This window comes from Chrysemys picta, chromosome 2 (genome assembly GCF_011386835.1).
Source record: "Chrysemys picta bellii isolate R12L10 chromosome 2, ASM1138683v2, whole genome shotgun sequence".
In the NCBI taxonomy this organism is placed as follows: Eukaryota; Metazoa; Chordata; order Testudines; family Emydidae; genus Chrysemys; species Chrysemys picta.
Window position 1 is genome coordinate 235,198,916 of NC_088792.1, and position 18,303 is coordinate 235,217,218.

Consider the following 18,303-nt stretch of genomic DNA (forward strand, 5'->3'; position numbering starts at 1 on the left):
CTATAATATACAATTAAACTATTGTTGTATGTAAAGTAAATAGGTTTTTAAAATGTTTAAGAAGCTTCATTTTAAATTAAATTAAAATGCAGAGCCCCTGGACCAGTGGCCAGGACCCGGGCAGTGTGAATGCCACTGAAAATCAGCTCGCATGACGCCTTCGGCACCTGTGCCATAGGTTGCCTATCCCTGGATTATACCACACATCATGTCCTTCTCCTACCCACTCTAATTCCCAGTTATTCAGGCCTGGTGCTCTTTTGCAAAGTGCATTCTTCAGGCAAGAGTACAGGAACAGTAATGATAAATACAAAGAGAAATCAAAAGAGAAGGGGGGGAAAGGCTAAAGGAATAGCCATGTGTAGAGGACATGCTGCTAAATGATATCAAGTTCATGTGCTTGTAGGCTTTGTCTTCACTAAATTTAATTGTGTTAAACATGATTGTGATGAGTTAGCTGACATGGTCATCTTCTGCATCACGTCAGCTAGTCATGGCCAAGTCTGGTCTCAGCTAGGTTTGACATTGTCATCTAATTAGATTCCTCGCAATTTTATTACAAATACTAAGATTTCCTAGTGATGGTAAGCTGTGTGTGAAATATGTTCTTGGAAAATCTTTGGCTAATGTATCTCAATAAGAAAGTGAAGTTTTTAAAATCAGTTGAATAAAGATTCTCTAAATTTCTTATATTACACAGCAAAGCTCTCCTCAGCCATGGTAATTATGCTTTGAGACGCTACTTCTGATAAATCAACTACACTTCCTTTTACGTAATTGTGGTAATCATCTATTTAGATTTTTTCAACTTCCCTATTTGGTGTAAAATATTTTCTCTTTCATTATTCGTTTGTGGCTTAAAACCACATTGCTAATACAATCCAAAATGTGATCACCTTGGAAAAATGTAACAGTAGATGCAGAATTTCCCCTTCTTCCCATAACTTTATTACAAAGATAGCTAGCATAAATTCAATAAAATATCAAATTAAGTGTACAGAGAATTTGAGGAAATGTAACAACAACAACAAAAACCAACCCCCCCCAATAATCATGTGGCTCGTGATGACTAAGTCTAACTTTGTTCCTCTTTCCTGAAAACAAAGTGTTCAAGTAAAATATTCACCCAGAAGTACCCCCTTTATTTTTGAAAGGCTTGAAGATATACAAGCATGTTTCAGCTTGTTTTTTTCATTCTGTTTACTTCTGGATTCACTGAATCACAAGGAAAAAAAGTGCTTTGCAGCTCCTCAGATGTAGAAATATCGTATTCCTTTTGCGGTAAGTAAAGGATTATTTTATTTTCAGTGGTGTTTGCACAAGAATGGATATCTCTCAGCAAACACTTGTCTTCCTTTCTCTTGTATTTGCTTCTTTGAGGAGTCCAGAAAGATAAAGAAATGACTCACTAGAAATTTAAGAATAATTTTGCTCTTTTTTGGTAGCTTGGATGGTATATATATTTTTGATATTCTACAATTTCTGTATGATAGCAATTACACTGTGCATCCATAGATATTACCAGTCCATGTTGGGGAAGGTATGAGATGGGAGAGAGGTTAGCTTCTGATCTGGACAAGCATGTGTGTTGGTGACTTTGGGAAAACTTAAAAGATAAATTTAAATGTGCTTCTCTAGTGCTGTGATTAATCAAGTTAGACAAGAAATGCAACAAAGATTGTCATAGAACTTGAAGTTTAGCTGTATGGAAAATAGGAACACTTCATGTGAGTTTCTATTGGCCCTGGAAACGGGTGAAGCTGTGGGACAGCTAACTCAGTACAAGTTGTGTGTGTGTGTGTGTGTGGGGGGGGGAAGTGCAGTTTTCCACTTTGCTCTCAATTGTTTCTCTTCTTTTGCCCCTACTCCTTTGCTGTAGTACATAGGCTCTAATTTAGGCCATGATCTGGCACTGAGTCACCCAAAAGGAACCCCACTGATGTCAACAGAACTCTGTGTGGGCAGAAGAGTCTGCCCACATGGTGCTTGATGTAGGATCAGGGCCTTAGACTGTACATTCCGTAGGGCAGGTGTCATGTCTTGTACAGTTCCATACGCATCACTCATGCTGTATTATTAGTAAGAATGAGCTATAGACATAGAGAGAATATTTGCTGTTACAACTGCTTTGCATTTATTTTCTTTTTGTTAAAATGTTAAATGCCTATGCATGAGCTTTAGGCTCCCTGACAATACAATTTACAATATCTTAGGAAAATCAGCCACCTGCAGAGTACAGTAAGAACAATTAGCATAGCAACCAGTAAATACCACCGTACATTATACCCCAACCTATTCCATATCCTCAGCACTCCCCAGATACTCCATCAGATTACAGTAACTCCTCGCTTAACGTTGTAGTTATGTTCCTGAAAAATGCGACTTTAAGCGAAACAATGTTAAGCAAATCCAATTTCCCCATACGAATTAATGTAAATGGGGGGGGGGGAGGGGTTTAGGTTCCAGGGACATTTTTTTCACCAGACAAAAACCTCTATATTATATAGATATACACATACACACAGTATATATTTTAAACAAACAATTTAATACTGTTCACAGCTATGATGATTGTGAAGCTTGGTTGAGGTGGTGAAGTTAGAGGGTGGAAGAGGGTGTGATATTTCCCAGGGAATGCCGTACTGCTAAATGATGAACTAGCACTCGGCTGAGCCCTCAAGGGTTAACACATTGTTGTTAATGTAGCCTTTCATCAAGGAAGCACGAACACGAGGGAGGGGAGACAGCATAGCAGACAGAGACAGACACACACCTTGTGTGCGGGAGAGAGAGAGATGCACATTGCCCCTTTAAGTAAGCTGACCCACTCTTAAGTGCATTGTCTTTTTAAGTGGATCAGGAAGTTGAGACAGCAGCTGCTGCCCCAAACTCTCTGTCTCTCTCTGTCCGTGTCCCCTCCCTGCTCTATATGGAGAAGGGGTAAGCGGGGTGCAGGAGCAGGGGGGAGAGGGACAACCTGACATTAGCTCCCCTCTTTCCCCCCTGCACATCAAGCAAGAGTCTCTGGGAGTAGCTCCAAGGCAGAGGGCAGGAGCAGCACATGGCAGTGGGGGGAGGGACAGCTGAACTGCCGACTAATATCCTGCTGGGCGGCTGCAGCACAGGGAACTTAGGGGAACGAGGAGCTGATAGGGGGGCTGCCAGTCCACCCTGATTCCAAGCCCCCACCAGCTAGCTGAAATGGGCTGCTCTTTCTGCAAGCAGTGGACAAAGCAGGCGGCTGCCAAACGACGTTAGAAGGGAGCATTGCACAACTTTAAACGAGCATGTTCCCTAATTGATCAGCAACATAACAACGAAACAATGTTAATCAGGATGACTTTAAGTGAGGAGTTACTGTACGTTTTCATCATGGATAAAATAGTACATCATGTCCTGCAAAGACAGTACAAGTAAACTAACCTGGCATCATTTCTGTCATTAAAAGAAAAGTATTGAACTGGATTCCCTCTAGAGGTGGGGTGGAGATGGAGGTGGGTTGATGACTTCTTATAAAAATTTGAAATAATAGGCTTTCCAACACTGAACAGGCAGTGCATTTTGTACTATATCCTGTATTTTACACTGACAACTGCATCTTGTAGAATGTACAGCAGTGGTCACTCAGAAAACAAACCATGATACAGAATAATCTACTAAGGTTCCAGTACATTGGAAGCCATGCTAGTGACAACCAAGTTTAAGCCCTGTTGTTGCTAGCAGGCTTCCAGTGTGGATAGGGATATTGTTGTCTGACAATTATGTTAACAGCCTCCCTTCAATGATAGTGTGGAAAATGCATGTCTTCAAAACATACATAGATATAGCAGCATGTGTTTGTAACAAATATCCTCAACCCAATCAACCTACTGTTCTTAATACTTAATTTCAAAGTGGAATGATGTTATTTCTGCCTCTAAGAAGGCATCTAGAAGGATCATTTACAAACATTTTTTGATGGAGAGTACTATTCATGCTGACTTTATTACGTATTTTTTTATTTAGATTCTATGGACCATGTTTTGTTCCTTAGTATAGTCCCTTGTTCCTTTAGCGAAAGTCGTTGGAAAGTTACTCTTTTATGGATTCCAAGTAAGTCACTTTTTGTTATTTCCATCCAATTTGCGGGATTAAATTCTGTATTTGCAGGAGGATACGTTACTTCTATCTCTAAACTTCTATCCTAAATGAGAAGGCTATTTAGGAGAAATTTTTCATGATTAAACATGAAAAGATAAATCATGATGATATACAAAGAACCTGATTTTCTAACACATTTATGTAAAGATGTATGCACTAAAATGTAACTCACTTGTGCATGCAATTACCATAATTTTACACACTAATAAAGTAGTTGTGTGTGCAATTGTCAGTTAGACAAACAACTGTCCATTTGCTCATGCAGTTACTCAACCATTCATGACTATTGCGCATAAATTAGGCACACAATTGCTCACATACAATTTAGAAAACTGGGCTCAAAGTATATTCCTGCATTAAATGCCAAACTCAAATCAATCTTCGCTATGGAGCCATGACTGGTGCCTCAATAATATGAAAAACATTACAAATACACAACAAAGTTTGGTCCTTAGAACTTACACTTCATAACCGAATAAGATGGAGTGGCTGTTTATAGGGAAAGAAGAGACTTTTGACAGATGCTGTATGTGCTAGGAGGAGAGTGGAAGTGCCAGGAGAGTGCCTGTTCCTATGTGTCTGAGATTTTCATCATTCTACCCAAGGCCCTGTCTAAACTAGAAAAATAGATTACATTTAAAAATGTGTTAGCTAACACATTTAACTCACAATTTTGAATGCTAGTGTGGATAGGATTTAACACCTTTAAAAATGTGTTAGCTCATTGTCGTCTACCCAAGGCCCTTCGTGGCATGATTCAGTGTCACCCAGCAGTCCCCTCATAGGGGATATGTGATCTTGGTGGATCTCTTTGAAGGGAGAGAGATACAGGGCCTGCTACAACCAGTACCATACTCCTCTGCGTAATGATCACCTCCTGAGTTTCCTCTTTTTAGCAGCAGCCACCTTCTTTAGGCAGTTGAGATGTTGAATGTAGCACCTAATTCCTGCAGAAGTACAGATAAGACTGCTATGTGAAGATAGAGTACTACTATAGCTGAGGAGAAAAAGGGATTGAAGTCTTCTACCAATTCATTGAGCTACCTGATTAAACAGAAGGAGAAGCAATCCAGTGTCCAGATTGTGGGCATCCCAAGAAGAAGGAACAGTTTTATAACTTAATTAAAAGCATTCCCCCACAAAGTAAAACTACTGATTAATTTTAGTTCACACTCTGACTTAGACAGTAAATATATATTAATAATTTTCCCGGCTCTGCTATTCCACTTCGTGTCTTTATAAATACCTAAAAAAGTAGCACCAGATTGATGTTCTTAGCTTTCATAGTGCCTTTCATTCAAGTATATAAAATGGTGATGGGTGAGGGTGATGATATTTAACTTGCAGGGTTGTTGGATTCATTTAATTTAAATTCATACATCACTTTGAAAATATAAAAAACTGTAGCACCAATTCAGCAATGTAATTAAGCATGTGTCTAATTTTAATCAACTGTGTAGATCGTTAACTTAAATGGAACAACTTGGGTGCATATGTCTAAGCGCTGGAGATGGTTAAAAACTTTCCATAATTCTTTTGGATGGAAAATAGCTTTTCAGTTATAACAGATTTCTTTCAGTGGAAACTCCAGTTTTCATTTAATATATTTTTTGGCCAAAAACTTGAAAATTTGCCATTTTAAACCAAAATTTTTTCCATTTTTTTGTTTTTCGACACCACTCTCCAAAAAAGCTGAATAATTTTTTTTTTTTTGGGTGGGGAGTAAAGAATAATTTCCCAACCAGTAGCCACGTACTTAACCATCTTGCTGAGTTGCAGCCTATATGAGTACTAAGATTAATATTCTAGTCACCATTAGTGTGCATGATTCTCACCTCATGTTGGGAGTGAATGTGTTTTGTGGAGATTTCATCAGTTTATGTTTTGCTTATTTTTAATAGGGAGTGATATCATCTTTTTGGAGAGCAGCATCCATGTATGGTATGATGCTGCAAATTTATTAGAATGGAAAAAAGTTATTTGCAGTGGATTTGATGATGACTATTCATTTTGTGGAACTCTGAAGGGAGGTAAGCATAAACTTGAGAGTTCTCCTTTGCCAAACAGGGAACAGAACCCTGCTAGCTACAATTCTGTTTAAACACTGTTGTTGCTAGCAGGTTCATTAGAAAGCTGTTTAACTGACCAGCATGGACAGGGATATTTCTGTGTCTGTGAATAGCTCTAGATGCTGATATAAAACCATGGTAACCACAGCCAGTTTTTGCAAGCCCCCTAATTTGGGGGACCTAGAAAAGTAAAGGAGAATTTCTGCCCAGACTACCATTGATAGCACTAGAGACACCACAAATTGCATACCAGCTGGTTGCCTCTAGCTGCGCCAGTGCAACTGCTGAGCAGCCAGAAGGGGGCAGGCAGCTCAATAGCAGTAAAGGCAGCATGATAGGCTAAGCAAGGGGCTGAGGGCAACTGGCAAGGGACTAATCCTAGCGATTGCACAGACTCTTTTTGGCATTGTTCAAGTCATGCAGGCCAAAGCTTTCAAACTTGAGCACCTAAATTTAGGCAACTAAATCCACAGGAACGAAGACTCTGTAGTTCTTTCTCATGTCAATGAGAGCTGCATTTGCTCAGCACCTCTGAATATCGATTTAGGTGCATATGTATATATGCACCTAAATCGATATTCAGAGGTGTTGAGCAAATACACACACACACACACACACACACACACACATACACACACACACACCAAAGTTAAAACTTTTGACTTTAACCTCCCTGGGCTTCTCTACATCTGTAAAATGGGGATAATATTGTTTACCTGCCTCACAAAGAATAAATTACATTGTTAACATTTTTAAAATGTCAGACAAGTCTCAAACTTTGCCAGAATGCACATGCAGGCCTTACAGACCCTAGGAACTATAACTGCCCCTAGAACCCCAATTTATTTGGACAATTGTTCCTTGTAAACTTCTCTAAATGTTGGTAGCACTACAAAGACCTCAGCACAAGTAGCAGGGCTCCACATCTCCTGCATTGAGGTGCTGGGGGGAAGGATGTGACCTAAAGACACCTCATCACACCACACAAACATACACAATTTATTATGGTTAGGGTAGTACCAACAATATGCTAGGTACTATCCAAACATATAACATGAGTCATGATGCAGTCTTAGACTCAAATAACTCAACATACAAGAGTACAAGCAATGAAGGATGAGGGATAAATCATGTAATCAACATTTGCCTTTAAAAAAAATGAATATCTGCTACTCCCAACCGATCCTCAACCTAACTATTATTTCAGGCTAATCTTTTGAAGGCATCATGGTAGGAGTAGGTTTGGAGGAGGTGAGGGTGGTAGCCTTATGGTTTAATTCAGTTTACCAAAGGGGAGAATGTATAAAGATGGTTGTGGGAGAGGCAGATAAATGTGTTGAAGATGGCATCATGGGCAGAGCAAAGGGAGCTGGTGATGAAAGTGTCAGAGACAAGTAGATTAGTAGAGGGGTCAGAGTTATATAGTGTCAGTTAAGTTTTGAATGTATACACTAATGATCTCCAGACCACTGACACAAGCCAGACAAATTTTCCAGTTGCATTCTGTACTTTAAGGAAAACCTAAATAGAGTAAGAAATAAGGTCTCTATCCAACTCCCTCTGAAGTCAATGGAAATTTAACTGGCATGGTTTATTTTATCATTAAGGACCAAGAATAAATAACCGCTTCTTTTATAATTTTCCCTATTTTGCAGAGACGCTCAATACAGCATTTGAATTTAGCGGTTTAAAGATGAAATTGCCGAAGGTACTCGCCAAAGTATATATACTATATCTAATATATATGTTAAAGGTTACAAAAATTTGCCAAATAGCTTGCTTACATGTATACTTCCGCTGAAAATAGTATTGCACCAAAACTATACAGAACAACTTCCTTACTGAATTTTTGTTTTTTTCTTACCTCAGGAATGACTGTACTTGAGTGGTAGGTGAACTCAAGTTGTTCCTCTATATATAGCTTTCTGAAAACTTTATTTTAAGAAATAAAATTAGCACAGGTGATATAACAAGTCCAATGCAAGCAAACAAACAAATCATTCTTAACATATTGGAAGGATAAGGGATGTCGTGTAACTAAGAAAACAAACTGCCACTATAGAACACTAGAACATAAGAATGGCCATACTGGGTCAGACCAAAGGTCCATCTAGTCCAGTATCCTGTCTTCCAACAGTGGCCAATGTCAGGTGCCCCAGAGGGAATGAACAGAACAGGTAATCATCAAGGGATCCTTTCCCCATTGCTCATTCCCAGCTTCTGGAAAACAGAGGCTAGGGACACCATTCCTGCCCATCCTGGCCAATAGCCATTGATGGACCTATCCTCCATAAATGTATGTACTGGTAGTTCTTTTTTGAAGAACTATAGACAAAGGGATTAATGTGTGTATCACTGTAATGACCCTATATGTTTCCTATTAACATTTGGTGGTTTACATTAAGTAGGTAACATCCCACCTATTTCCTTGCCTTCCATCTATAACCAACTCATTCCATCAAGATTTTTAAAATGCTGTGACTCTGAAATTTACAAAAATGGATGGTGAATTTGATCTGACCCTAGTTATTGTGGATCCAGATTTAAGTGACTTAGCCAGCATCACACAGAAACTGTGGCAGAGGCAGAGAGAAAACTGAGTTCTCCAGTGCAGCACTGAACTGCCTTAACCACGAAACCACCTTTTCTCTTCCAACAGTTCCCTTCTTAATTCACACCTTCCAATTTTTGCACTACATTTTTGCACTACAGACAATAGTCTCCTTTACTCACAGACCTGTTCCACCATCAGAGCAGGCCCACCAGTGACTACATGAGACCGGGATCCTGTGCAAAAAATATGTGACCATGTAATTAAAGGCTGCATCATAATGCATATGCCCAAAAAGGCAATTCACAGGTTATCTTAATTCTTCATTTCCTAACATCTGAGTGCTTGATGTTGCAACCTTAATAAGGTCCTTTTAACACAGTGTTTTTTTAATGTAATTTCCCAAGTTTTTAAAAAAGTTAACTAAAAAAACAGAAATCTCATCGTACTGGCACCCACATTAATTATCAGCAAGGTTGGAACTTTAGATCCACCACACAGATCTCTGCCACTTGAGCAAATGAAGTAACTGATAGCAGTAGTAGGTTGCCATTCTCTATGTGGACCAACACTAGAGTGGATGAGACAGACACTTTGCCAGTGAGTTTCACAACTTTTTGCTGACAGCAGTGGAGTTTTGAGACTTAAGAATTGGTTTCTATTCCAGGCTCTGGAGGGGAGTGTGTTCTGATGCTTGCATAACTTTCTGTCTCTGTTTTCACCCAAACCTGACTCCTTCTGCCATTGTTAACTCCAGCCTATCCTGTGCCAGACCTGTCTCTCCCCTCCCTGGGCTCCTCATCCTAGTCTTCTCCCCTCCAGTTTCTGGTCTGAAAAGTGGCAACAAGATTATGTGTTTTTTTTTCTTTGTTTTAGGGAATATATACGATTTTTTTAAGATTATTATCTGGTCCTTCTGAGAAGAACTTGCTCCTGTGTGCGAATGTCACCTTGTTAATAAAATAGCACGGTTAAGGAATTTCTGAATAAGATGATTGTTTCAATTCATTGAGGAACACAACTGCTGCTGCCAGGAACTGGAATTTTATCACTGAAATAATAAACAGACTGATTTTGCATGGGTAAGAATGCAAAATGCACTTTACTGTACGCATAATTATAAGGAAGAGGAATAGTCTCATCCATTCATATACTTGCTATAATCAAATGGCCAGCCAATTTGTGCAAAATTTCTATGTGAAAATTAGGTACAAATGCATACTGTTTAATCTACAGAATGACCCTGAAATGGTGTCGTAGTTACAACTGTATTTCAATTCTATCTCTTGTGTTATGCAGAATGTGTGTATTTCAGATTCTGCTAAGCTAAGACAAGAATGTTTGCCAGAATTTATTTGATATAAAAGAAAAAAGAAAATCCTGTATATTCTCTTGTTCATTCTGTCTGTTTAGCTTCAATAGCTATTCTATACTCAGTCATTTATTTGCACCACCACACGTAACAGTGCTTAGCCTCCCTCTCCACCTGAGCATTGGGCCCTCTGTGAGAGGCACTTTGTGTCAGCTCAGCATAGGTCTCCATGTGGAGGGTGCCAAGAGCCCTCCGTGGGTTGGTGGTGTCAGAGGGAACCAGACCCACAAACAAGGTTCTCTCTTCAGGAAGAGTGCGTGTGGTGACCTTTTCTCACAGGGCCACTGTGTGGGGACTTGATGTCATCCTCAGGGATTTTGTTTTGAACCATCCTTTGCTCCAGCCAAAGAGGAGTAGCAGAGGAGGCAGCAGTGGCAAGGTGGTCCAATGGACACAGCAGTGGGCTATGCCCTCCCTCTGTCCTGGTCCATCAGGGAAACATGGGAGGAAGCCAGGGTTCTCCTCCTCTCCCTTGGTCACTAGAGAAGGAGAAACAATGGCAGACCAGGGAGGAGGGAGATCCTGATCTGCAAGAGGAGCAGCCTGCTGCATTTAGGGTGACCAGACAGCAAGTGCGAAAAATCGGGACAGGAGTGGGGGGTAATAGGTGCCTATATAAGACAAACCCCCAAATATCGGGAGTGTCCCTATAAAATCGGGACATCTGGTCACCCTAGCTGCATTGGTAAGCAAGCCCCTCTTCCCTTGGCCCAGCTGGAGAGTGAAAGCCAGGATCGTAGTGGCAAAGGCCATCTTCCACACTAGTGAGGGCCCCCACCCAGGAGCTGCTGCTGCTGCAGCAGAGTTTTGGTCCTTCCATGCTCCCAGCTAGGATTCTTTTCACCATGAGTTGCTGTGCAGTGGCTGTGGTGGTCTGAACTGCCTCCCCACTGGAAATTGTGTACTGCTTTGGTTTACCATCTTCAGGGGATCTTCCACTGCTTGGGGTGGGCCTTGGTCCAGTCAAGTGTGTTTGGTCAGCAGAGCCATGCAGTCTCCCTGGCTCTTGTACTATAAGCAGGGTCTGAATGAAGCTCTCCCTGGATGAGCTGGAGGAAAAAGATCTCAGGACCAGACTATATTTACATGAACACACTTACTCTGCCTAAGTATTCAGCACACAAAGTCTTGTTGCCAAAGTGATCAATTTTGGCTGGTGGTTGGTTACAAATCACTTTGTAAGCAGAGGTAATTAAATGTTATTCTGATTGTTTTATTTAAAGGGCAGCATAACTGTACTTGGCAGTTCTGTACTTAGCAGAAGGGGTCACCCTCAACTGAACTACACTCACTAAGCAGGGAGTAGGGATGCCAAATCCCAGTGAGAGGGGAGAGGGAGAGGGAGAGTGGGAGGGAGGGAGGATAGGTGCCCCTAGCCTGGTGTAGGCTTTGCCTAAGAGTCCTAAATGCCATTAGACCCTCCCCTCTCCATTGTTTAAAGACAGCTGATTAGATTCAATTGAGAGTCCTTTGTTTTGTCAAGTGATCACTAGAGCTGAAATGACTGATAACTAGGTCTAAGTGCTGAGACTTAGACCTGCTGTGGGGTCGTGTTTCAGTGGAAGAGACTGCCCACCTTGCACTAGCAGCGAGGTTCCATGCTAACTGGGGAAATCACTGATGAGCTGGGTTAAGTGATGGGACATGGCAAAGATTGCAGTAGAGAGGCAGGTGGTTGCAGAGAAAGTGACAGCACAGCAGCCAATGGTAGCAGAGTGAAGGATGGCACAGCAGCGGTACTGGGCAGCGATGAAGAGTGAATAGCAGTGGTGGATTAGCCACTAGGCTAATGGGGCCCGAGCCCAGGGGCCCCGCCAATTGGGTGGCCCCTGGAAAAATGTGCACCCCCGACCTGCTCCGCCTAGCGCTCCTGCCAGAGAGCAGGGTCGGGGCGTGGAGCTTGCCTTTCTCCACCTGCTGGTCACTCCTGCCAGGGAGTGGGTTTGGAGCATGGGGACTTGCCCTGTGCTCCCCACCCATCTGGCGCTTCTGCTGGGGATCAGGAGAAGCCCCTGCACCCTGACTCCACTCCCTGGCAGGAGTGCCAGGTGGGAAAAGCAGGTCAGGATGCGGGGCCACACATTTTTCCAGGCCCCACAATTGGCCGGGGCCCCTGTTGGCCTGGTGGCTAATCCACCACTGCATGTACTACTATATCTTTTGTGATTAAGTTCCACAGGTCATCTTGCCTTCTGTATTTTCACAATAAATAGTTTAGGGCTAACTCCTGCAGCTTGAAGTCAGACAAGATCACTACTGACTTTGATGGGAACTTTGCTGGAGTAAGGACTAGAGGATTTTGTCCAAGGTGGACCAAAAAGTATTTCAGTTCACCTTAAAGTTTCTTAATGATTCTACATCACATAACGATCCTTAGGAAATTAACAGGAACTAATTGTCTTAAGATACAGTATGATTTGGAAGTTTCCTCTCTGCACAGACCAACACCAGGCTTTTGTTAGGCTAGATTCTCAGTCAGATGTTTCCTAATGAGTTAACTTTGGGGATTTTGAGCACATATTTTGTGGAATAATAGAAAATTCTGTGTTAAAGCAGTAAACTGATTAATAGCCACTAGGCTGTGCTGTCTCGCACAGATTACTTTCAATCCCTTGCTGACTATTACATAAACTATCAGCAGACAGACGAGCAGAATTAAAAGTTTTTACTTTTAACTTACAGTGGGCGGTCAGTTTTTCAAACTGGGTGCCAAAAAAAAAGCATTTTGGCACAATTGTAACCACTCCATTTAGAATTTGGGCCCCAGTAAATTTTAGTTGGAAAATCTGAAACAAAAATCACAAAGAATCATTAGATAAAGCAACAGAGGGTCCTGTGGCAACTTTAAGACTAACAGAAGTATTGGGAGCCCCATATTGCTCCTAATACTTCTGTTAGTCTTAAAGGTGCCACAGGACCCTCTGTTGCTTTTTACAGATTCAGACTAACACGGCTACCCCTCTGAATCATTAGATAGTGTAACAAACAGAGGTGAGGGACTAATTGAGGAAAGATGTTATAATTACTTCAGAGCTGTAATGATGAAGTATTTATGCTTGCATTAAATTCTGCAGACACTAACAGATGTGTACAAACAGTTCTTATTTTAGGTCTGAATAGAGCTGTTGGATATTAAAGTTGATTTCCTTTGAATTTATTCTATAAACAAAAAAAAAAGGAGCCAGAAAATTTGGTAATTGATTTCTGCCTTACTATATATGTTTATCTTCATTTTGAACTGTACAGTTTGCCCCTATGAATGTTTCTAGTGACTATCTGAAATCTAATACTAAAGTCACAAGTGTTCAGGGACCAGTAAGGATTATTTATTTTATCTCAAGGCAGTTTTGCTTTTGCTTGGAATGTTTTCAGATACTAAAAAAATAATTTAGAATGAATATGTTCTGATCATTAATGTAGGACATATCCAAAAGTTGACAGAAGCTAATAAGTGATGGGAAATAAATAAAGATACTTACACATCAGATTTTTGTTAGCTTATCTGGTTAATACCTTGTAGATGTTGGAGCTTTGTAGTACAGATCTGTGGAAATACATAAGAACATAAGAATGGCCATACTGGGTCAGACCAAAGGTCCATCCAGCCCAGTATCTTGTCTACCGACAGTGACCAATGCCAGGTGTCCCAGAAGGAGTGAACCTAACAGGTAATGATCAAGTGATCTCTCTCCTGTCATCCATCTCCACCCTCTGACAAACAGAGGCTAGGGACACCATTCCTTACCCATCCTGGCTAATAGCCATTAATGGACTTAACCTCCAAGAATTTATCTAGTTCTCTTTTAAACTCTGTTATAGTCCTAGCCTTCACAACCTCTTCAGGCAAGGAGTTTCACAGGTTGACTGTGCGCTGTGTGAAGAACAACTTCCTTTTATTTGTTTTAAACCTGCTGCCCATTAATTTCATTTGGTGACCCTTAGTTCTTATTTTATGGGAACAAGTAAATAACTTTTCCTTATTCACTTTCTCTATACCACTCATGATTTTATATATCTCTATCATATCCCCCCTTAGTCTCCTCTTTTCCAAGCTGAAAAATCCTAGCTTCTTTAATCTCTCCTCATATGGGACCCGTTCCAAACCCCTAATAATTTTAGTTGCCCTTCTCTGAACCTTTTCTAATGCCAGTATATCTTTTTTTGAGATGAGGAGACCACATCTCTACGCAGTATTCAAGATTTGGGCGTACCATGAATTTATATAAGGGCAATAAGATATTCTCCATCTTATTCTCTATCCCTTTTTGAATGATTCCTAACATCCTGTCTGCTTTTTTGACTGCCGCTGCATACTGCGTGGACGTCTTCAGAGAACTATCCACGATGACTCCAAGAGCTCTTTCCTGATTAGTTGTAGGTAAATTAACCCCCATCATATTGTATGTATAGTTGGGGTTATTTTTTCCAACGTGCATTACTTTACATTTATCCACATTAAATTTCATTTGCTGTTTTTTGCCCAATCACTTAGTTTTGTGAGATCTTTTTGAAGTTCTTCACAGTCTGCTTTGGTCTTAACTATCTTGAGCAGTTTAGTATCATCTGCAAACTTTGCCACTGTTTACCCCTTTCTCCAAATCATTTATGAATAAGTTGAATAGGATTGGTCCTAGGACCTTGGGGAACACCACTAGTTACCCCTCTCCATTTTGAAAATTTACCATTTATTCCTACTCTTTTTGTTCACTGTCTTTTAACCAGTTCTCAACCCATGAAAGGATCTTCCCTCTTATCCCATGACAACTTAATTTACGTAAGAGTCTTTGGTGAGGGACCTTGTCAAAGGCTTTCTGGAAATCTAAGTACACTATGTCCACTGGATCCCCCTTGTTCACATGATTCTATGATTCTATGTTTGCTGACCCCTTCAAAGAACTCTAATAGATTAGTAAGACATGATTTCCCTTTACAGAAACCATGTTGACTTTTGCCCAACAATTTATGTTCTTTTATGTGTCTGACAATTTTATTCTTTGCTATTGTTTCAACTAATTTGCCTGGTACTGACGTTAGACTTACTAGTCTGTAATTGCCGGGATCGCCTCTAGAGCCCTTTTTAAATATTGATGTTACATTAGCTATCTTCCAGTCATTGGGTACAGAAGCCGATTTAAAGGACAGGTTACAAACCATAGTTAATAGTTCTGCAGTTTCACATTTGAGTTCTTTCAGAACTTTTGGGTGAATGCCATCTGGTCCCGGTGACTTGTTACTGTTAAGTTTATCAATTAATTCCAAAACCTCATCTAGTGACACTTCAATCTGTGACAATTCCTCAGATTTGTCACTTACAAAGGACGGCTCAGGTTTGGGAATCTCCCTAACATGCTCAGCCATGAAGACTGAAGCAAAGAATTCATTTAGTTTCTCCGTAATGACTTTATCATCTTTAAGTGCTCCTTTTGTATCTCAATCATCCAGGAAGTCTGTAGCTGAATGCCTATGATTGTATATGCTAACAGACAGAATCCTCAATAAATGCAGAATGCTTGAGCCCCCAACTGGTAAATAAGACACATTGAAGACCTTTCTAAGAAATTTTCAAGATATCTTAAGTATATGATCAGAGGTTGCTAGCTATTGTATCACTGATGTCTACATAGATCCAGTCCTTATTTTTGTGTTTTATCATTACACTATGGGCCAAATTCTGTCTTCAGTTGAACCTGGGTTACCCTGAAGTTATAACTGACATCCATATAGGGTTCATGGCATAACTGAGGGCAGAATTTGGTCCTGCATAACTTAGTGTATGTCTACATTACGGCGTCGCAGCTGTGCTGCTGTCGGCACCATACTGTTGATGTTTCCTACATCGACATAAAGGGTTTTTCCATTGTTGTACTTAATCCATCTCTCCAAGAATTTTTCCATCGATCTAGCTGTGTCTACACTAGGGGTTAGGTCTACTTAATTACGGCACTCAAGGCACAAAATTTTAACAGTCCTGAACGACATAGCTAAGTTAATCAAATTTTTAAGTGTGGACCAAGCCTTCTATTATTTTGATACACTCTGTGGTCCAAATCATGCCCTTGCTCCTCTCTAGAGTGCTAGGATGCAGAGCTCATAGGCTTTAAGGCCAGAAGGGATCATTGTGATCATCTAGTCCAGGGGTCGGCAACCTTTCAGCAGTGGTGTGCCGAATCTTCATTTATACACTCTAATTTAAGGCTTCGCGTGCCAGTAATACATTTTAACGCTTTTTAGAAGGTCTCTCTATAAGTCTATAATATATAACCAAACTACTGTTATATGTAAAGGGTGGCCTGCTGGGACTCCAGGCCTGAAAGCAGGATGAGCAAGGGCTGGAAACCAAGATTGGCAGCTGAGGTGAGTGGAGTAGGTGGCTGGTAGGCCTGAGCAGGGCTGGAGGCCTGGACCCTGTCTGCAAGAAAGCCTCCAACCGGAAGCAAAGTGAGTGGAGCTGCACGGTAGAGACCCCTGCTGGCGAGGGGCCAGCAGCCAGAACCCCAGAGCAGTGACTGGCTCGGCCTGCCGCCAGTCTGGGGTTTCTGCCCCCAGCTCCTGCCAGCTGAGGTCTCAGCCTGCTGCCAGCCTGGGGTTCCTTCACCCAGGCCGGCAGCAGGTGCTGAGTGGGACCCACGGGGACCCGGCTGGCAGGAGCCGGCAGCGGGAACTCCAGAGCGGGGCGGGCTGAGCGGCTCAGCCCGACCCCCACTCTGGGGTTTCGGCTGCAGGCTCCTGCCAGCGGGGTCTCAGCCTGCTGCCAGCCTGGGGTTCTTTCCCCCCCAGGCCAGCAGTGGGTGCTGAGTTGGACCCACGGGGACCCCGGCTGGCAGGAGCCGGCAGCGGGAACTCCAGAGCAGGGCGGGCCTGTACATTGCAGGTCATAAACCTTTACCCCCACACTCTTGTAATAGGCCCATAACCACTGAGTTACTGAAGTCCTCAAACCTTGATTTAAAGACTTCAAGTTACAGAGACTCCACCATTTACTGTAGTTCAAAAGAGCCAGTGACCTGTGCCCCATGCTACAGAGAAAGGCAAAACCCACTCAGGGTTTCTGCCAGTCTGACGTGGGGGAAAATTCTTTCCTGCCCCCAGATATGGTGATCAGTTAGACCCTGAGCATGTGGGCAAGACCCATCAGCCAACACCTGGGAAAGAACTCTCTGTAGTAACTCAGAGCCCTCCCCCCGTAGTGTCCCATCTCCAGCCATTGAAGATATTTACTAATAGCTGTCGCAGATGGGCCATATGCCACTGAGGGCAATCTCAACACAACTTCTCCTCCATAAACTTATTAACTTGGGTTTTTTACACCCACTACTCCCCTTGGAATACTGTTCCAGAACTTCTCTCCTCTGATGGTTAGAAACTTTGGTCTAACTTCAAGCCTAAACTTACTGATGACCAGTTTATATCCATTTGTTCTTGTGCCAACATTGGCCCTTAAATTAAATAGCTCCTCTCCCTCTCTGGTGTTTATCCTGCTAATGTATTTATAGAGAGGAATCATATCTCCCTTCATCCTTTGTTAGGATAAACAAGCCCAGTTCATTAAATCTCCTTTTGTAAAGCAGGTTCTCCATTCGTCTGATCATCCAAATAGCCCTTCTTTGCACCTGTTCTAGTTTGAATTCATCTTTCTTAAACATGGGAGTCCAGAATTGCACACAGGATTCCAGATGAGGTTTCACCAGTGTCTTGAACAATAGTAATAACATCTCCCTACCTTTACTAGCAATAAGCTTGCCTGATGCATCCTAGGATTACAATAGCCTTTTTCATGGCCATATCATATTGGCAGCTCATAGTCATCCTGTGATTGACCAATACACCCTGGTCTTTCTTCTCCTCTGTCACTTCCAACTGGTACATCCCCAGCCTATAGCAAAATTTCTTTTCATTAGTCCCTAAGTGCTTGACCTTGCACTACTAAATTTCACCTTATTTCTCTTACTCCAGTTTTCAAGATAATCCTCCTCTGTATTGGCTATATCTCCCAACTTTATGTCATCTTCCAATTTTATTGGCGCACTCCCACCTTTTTGTGCCAAAGTAATTAATGAAAATGCTAAATGAGATGGGTCCCAAGACTAAGCTCCTTGAGGAGCTCCACTAGTAACCTCCCTCCAGCTTGACAGGTCACCTTTCTGCATGACCCATTGTAGTCTCCCCTTTAA

General features: G+C 41.6%; 1 protein-coding gene across 2 annotated transcripts; it reads left to right on the forward strand.

Moving 5' to 3' along the window:
- Window positions 1-700: 700 nt before the first annotated feature.
- Window positions 701-10,143, forward strand: LY96 (lymphocyte antigen 96). Of its 2 annotated transcripts, XM_005306780.5 has the most exons (5): window positions 701-1,281; window positions 4,006-4,092; window positions 6,042-6,170; window positions 7,865-7,917; window positions 9,637-10,143. In XM_005306780.5, the coding sequence occupies exons 1-5, from the start codon at window positions 1,173-1,175 to the stop codon at window positions 9,724-9,726; spliced, it is 468 nt and encodes a 155-aa protein (XP_005306837.2). In that variant the 5' UTR covers window positions 701-1,172; the 3' UTR covers window positions 9,727-10,143. The 2 variants fall into 2 exon arrangements, with proteins under 2 accessions (XP_005306837.2, XP_005306836.2); XM_005306779.4 differs by lacking the exon at window positions 9,637-10,143 and having other exon boundaries at window positions 1,045-1,281; window positions 7,865-8,158.
- The last annotated feature ends 8,160 nt before the right edge of the window (window positions 10,144-18,303 follow it).

Excerpts from the sequence above, each read along its gene's own strand:
- LY96 (XM_005306779.4), top strand. The coding sequence starts at position 1,173 with ATGTTTCAGCTTGTTTTTTTCATTCTGTTTACTTCTGGATTCACTGAA. Across the intron at positions 1,282-4,005 it reads AATATCGTATTCCTTTTGCG|ATTCTATGGACCATGTTTTG; the intron begins GTAAGTAAAGGA and ends TTTTTTATTTAG. Across the intron at positions 6,171-7,864 it reads TTGTGGAACTCTGAAGGGAG|AGACGCTCAATACAGCATTT; the intron begins GTAAGCATAAAC and ends CCTATTTTGCAG.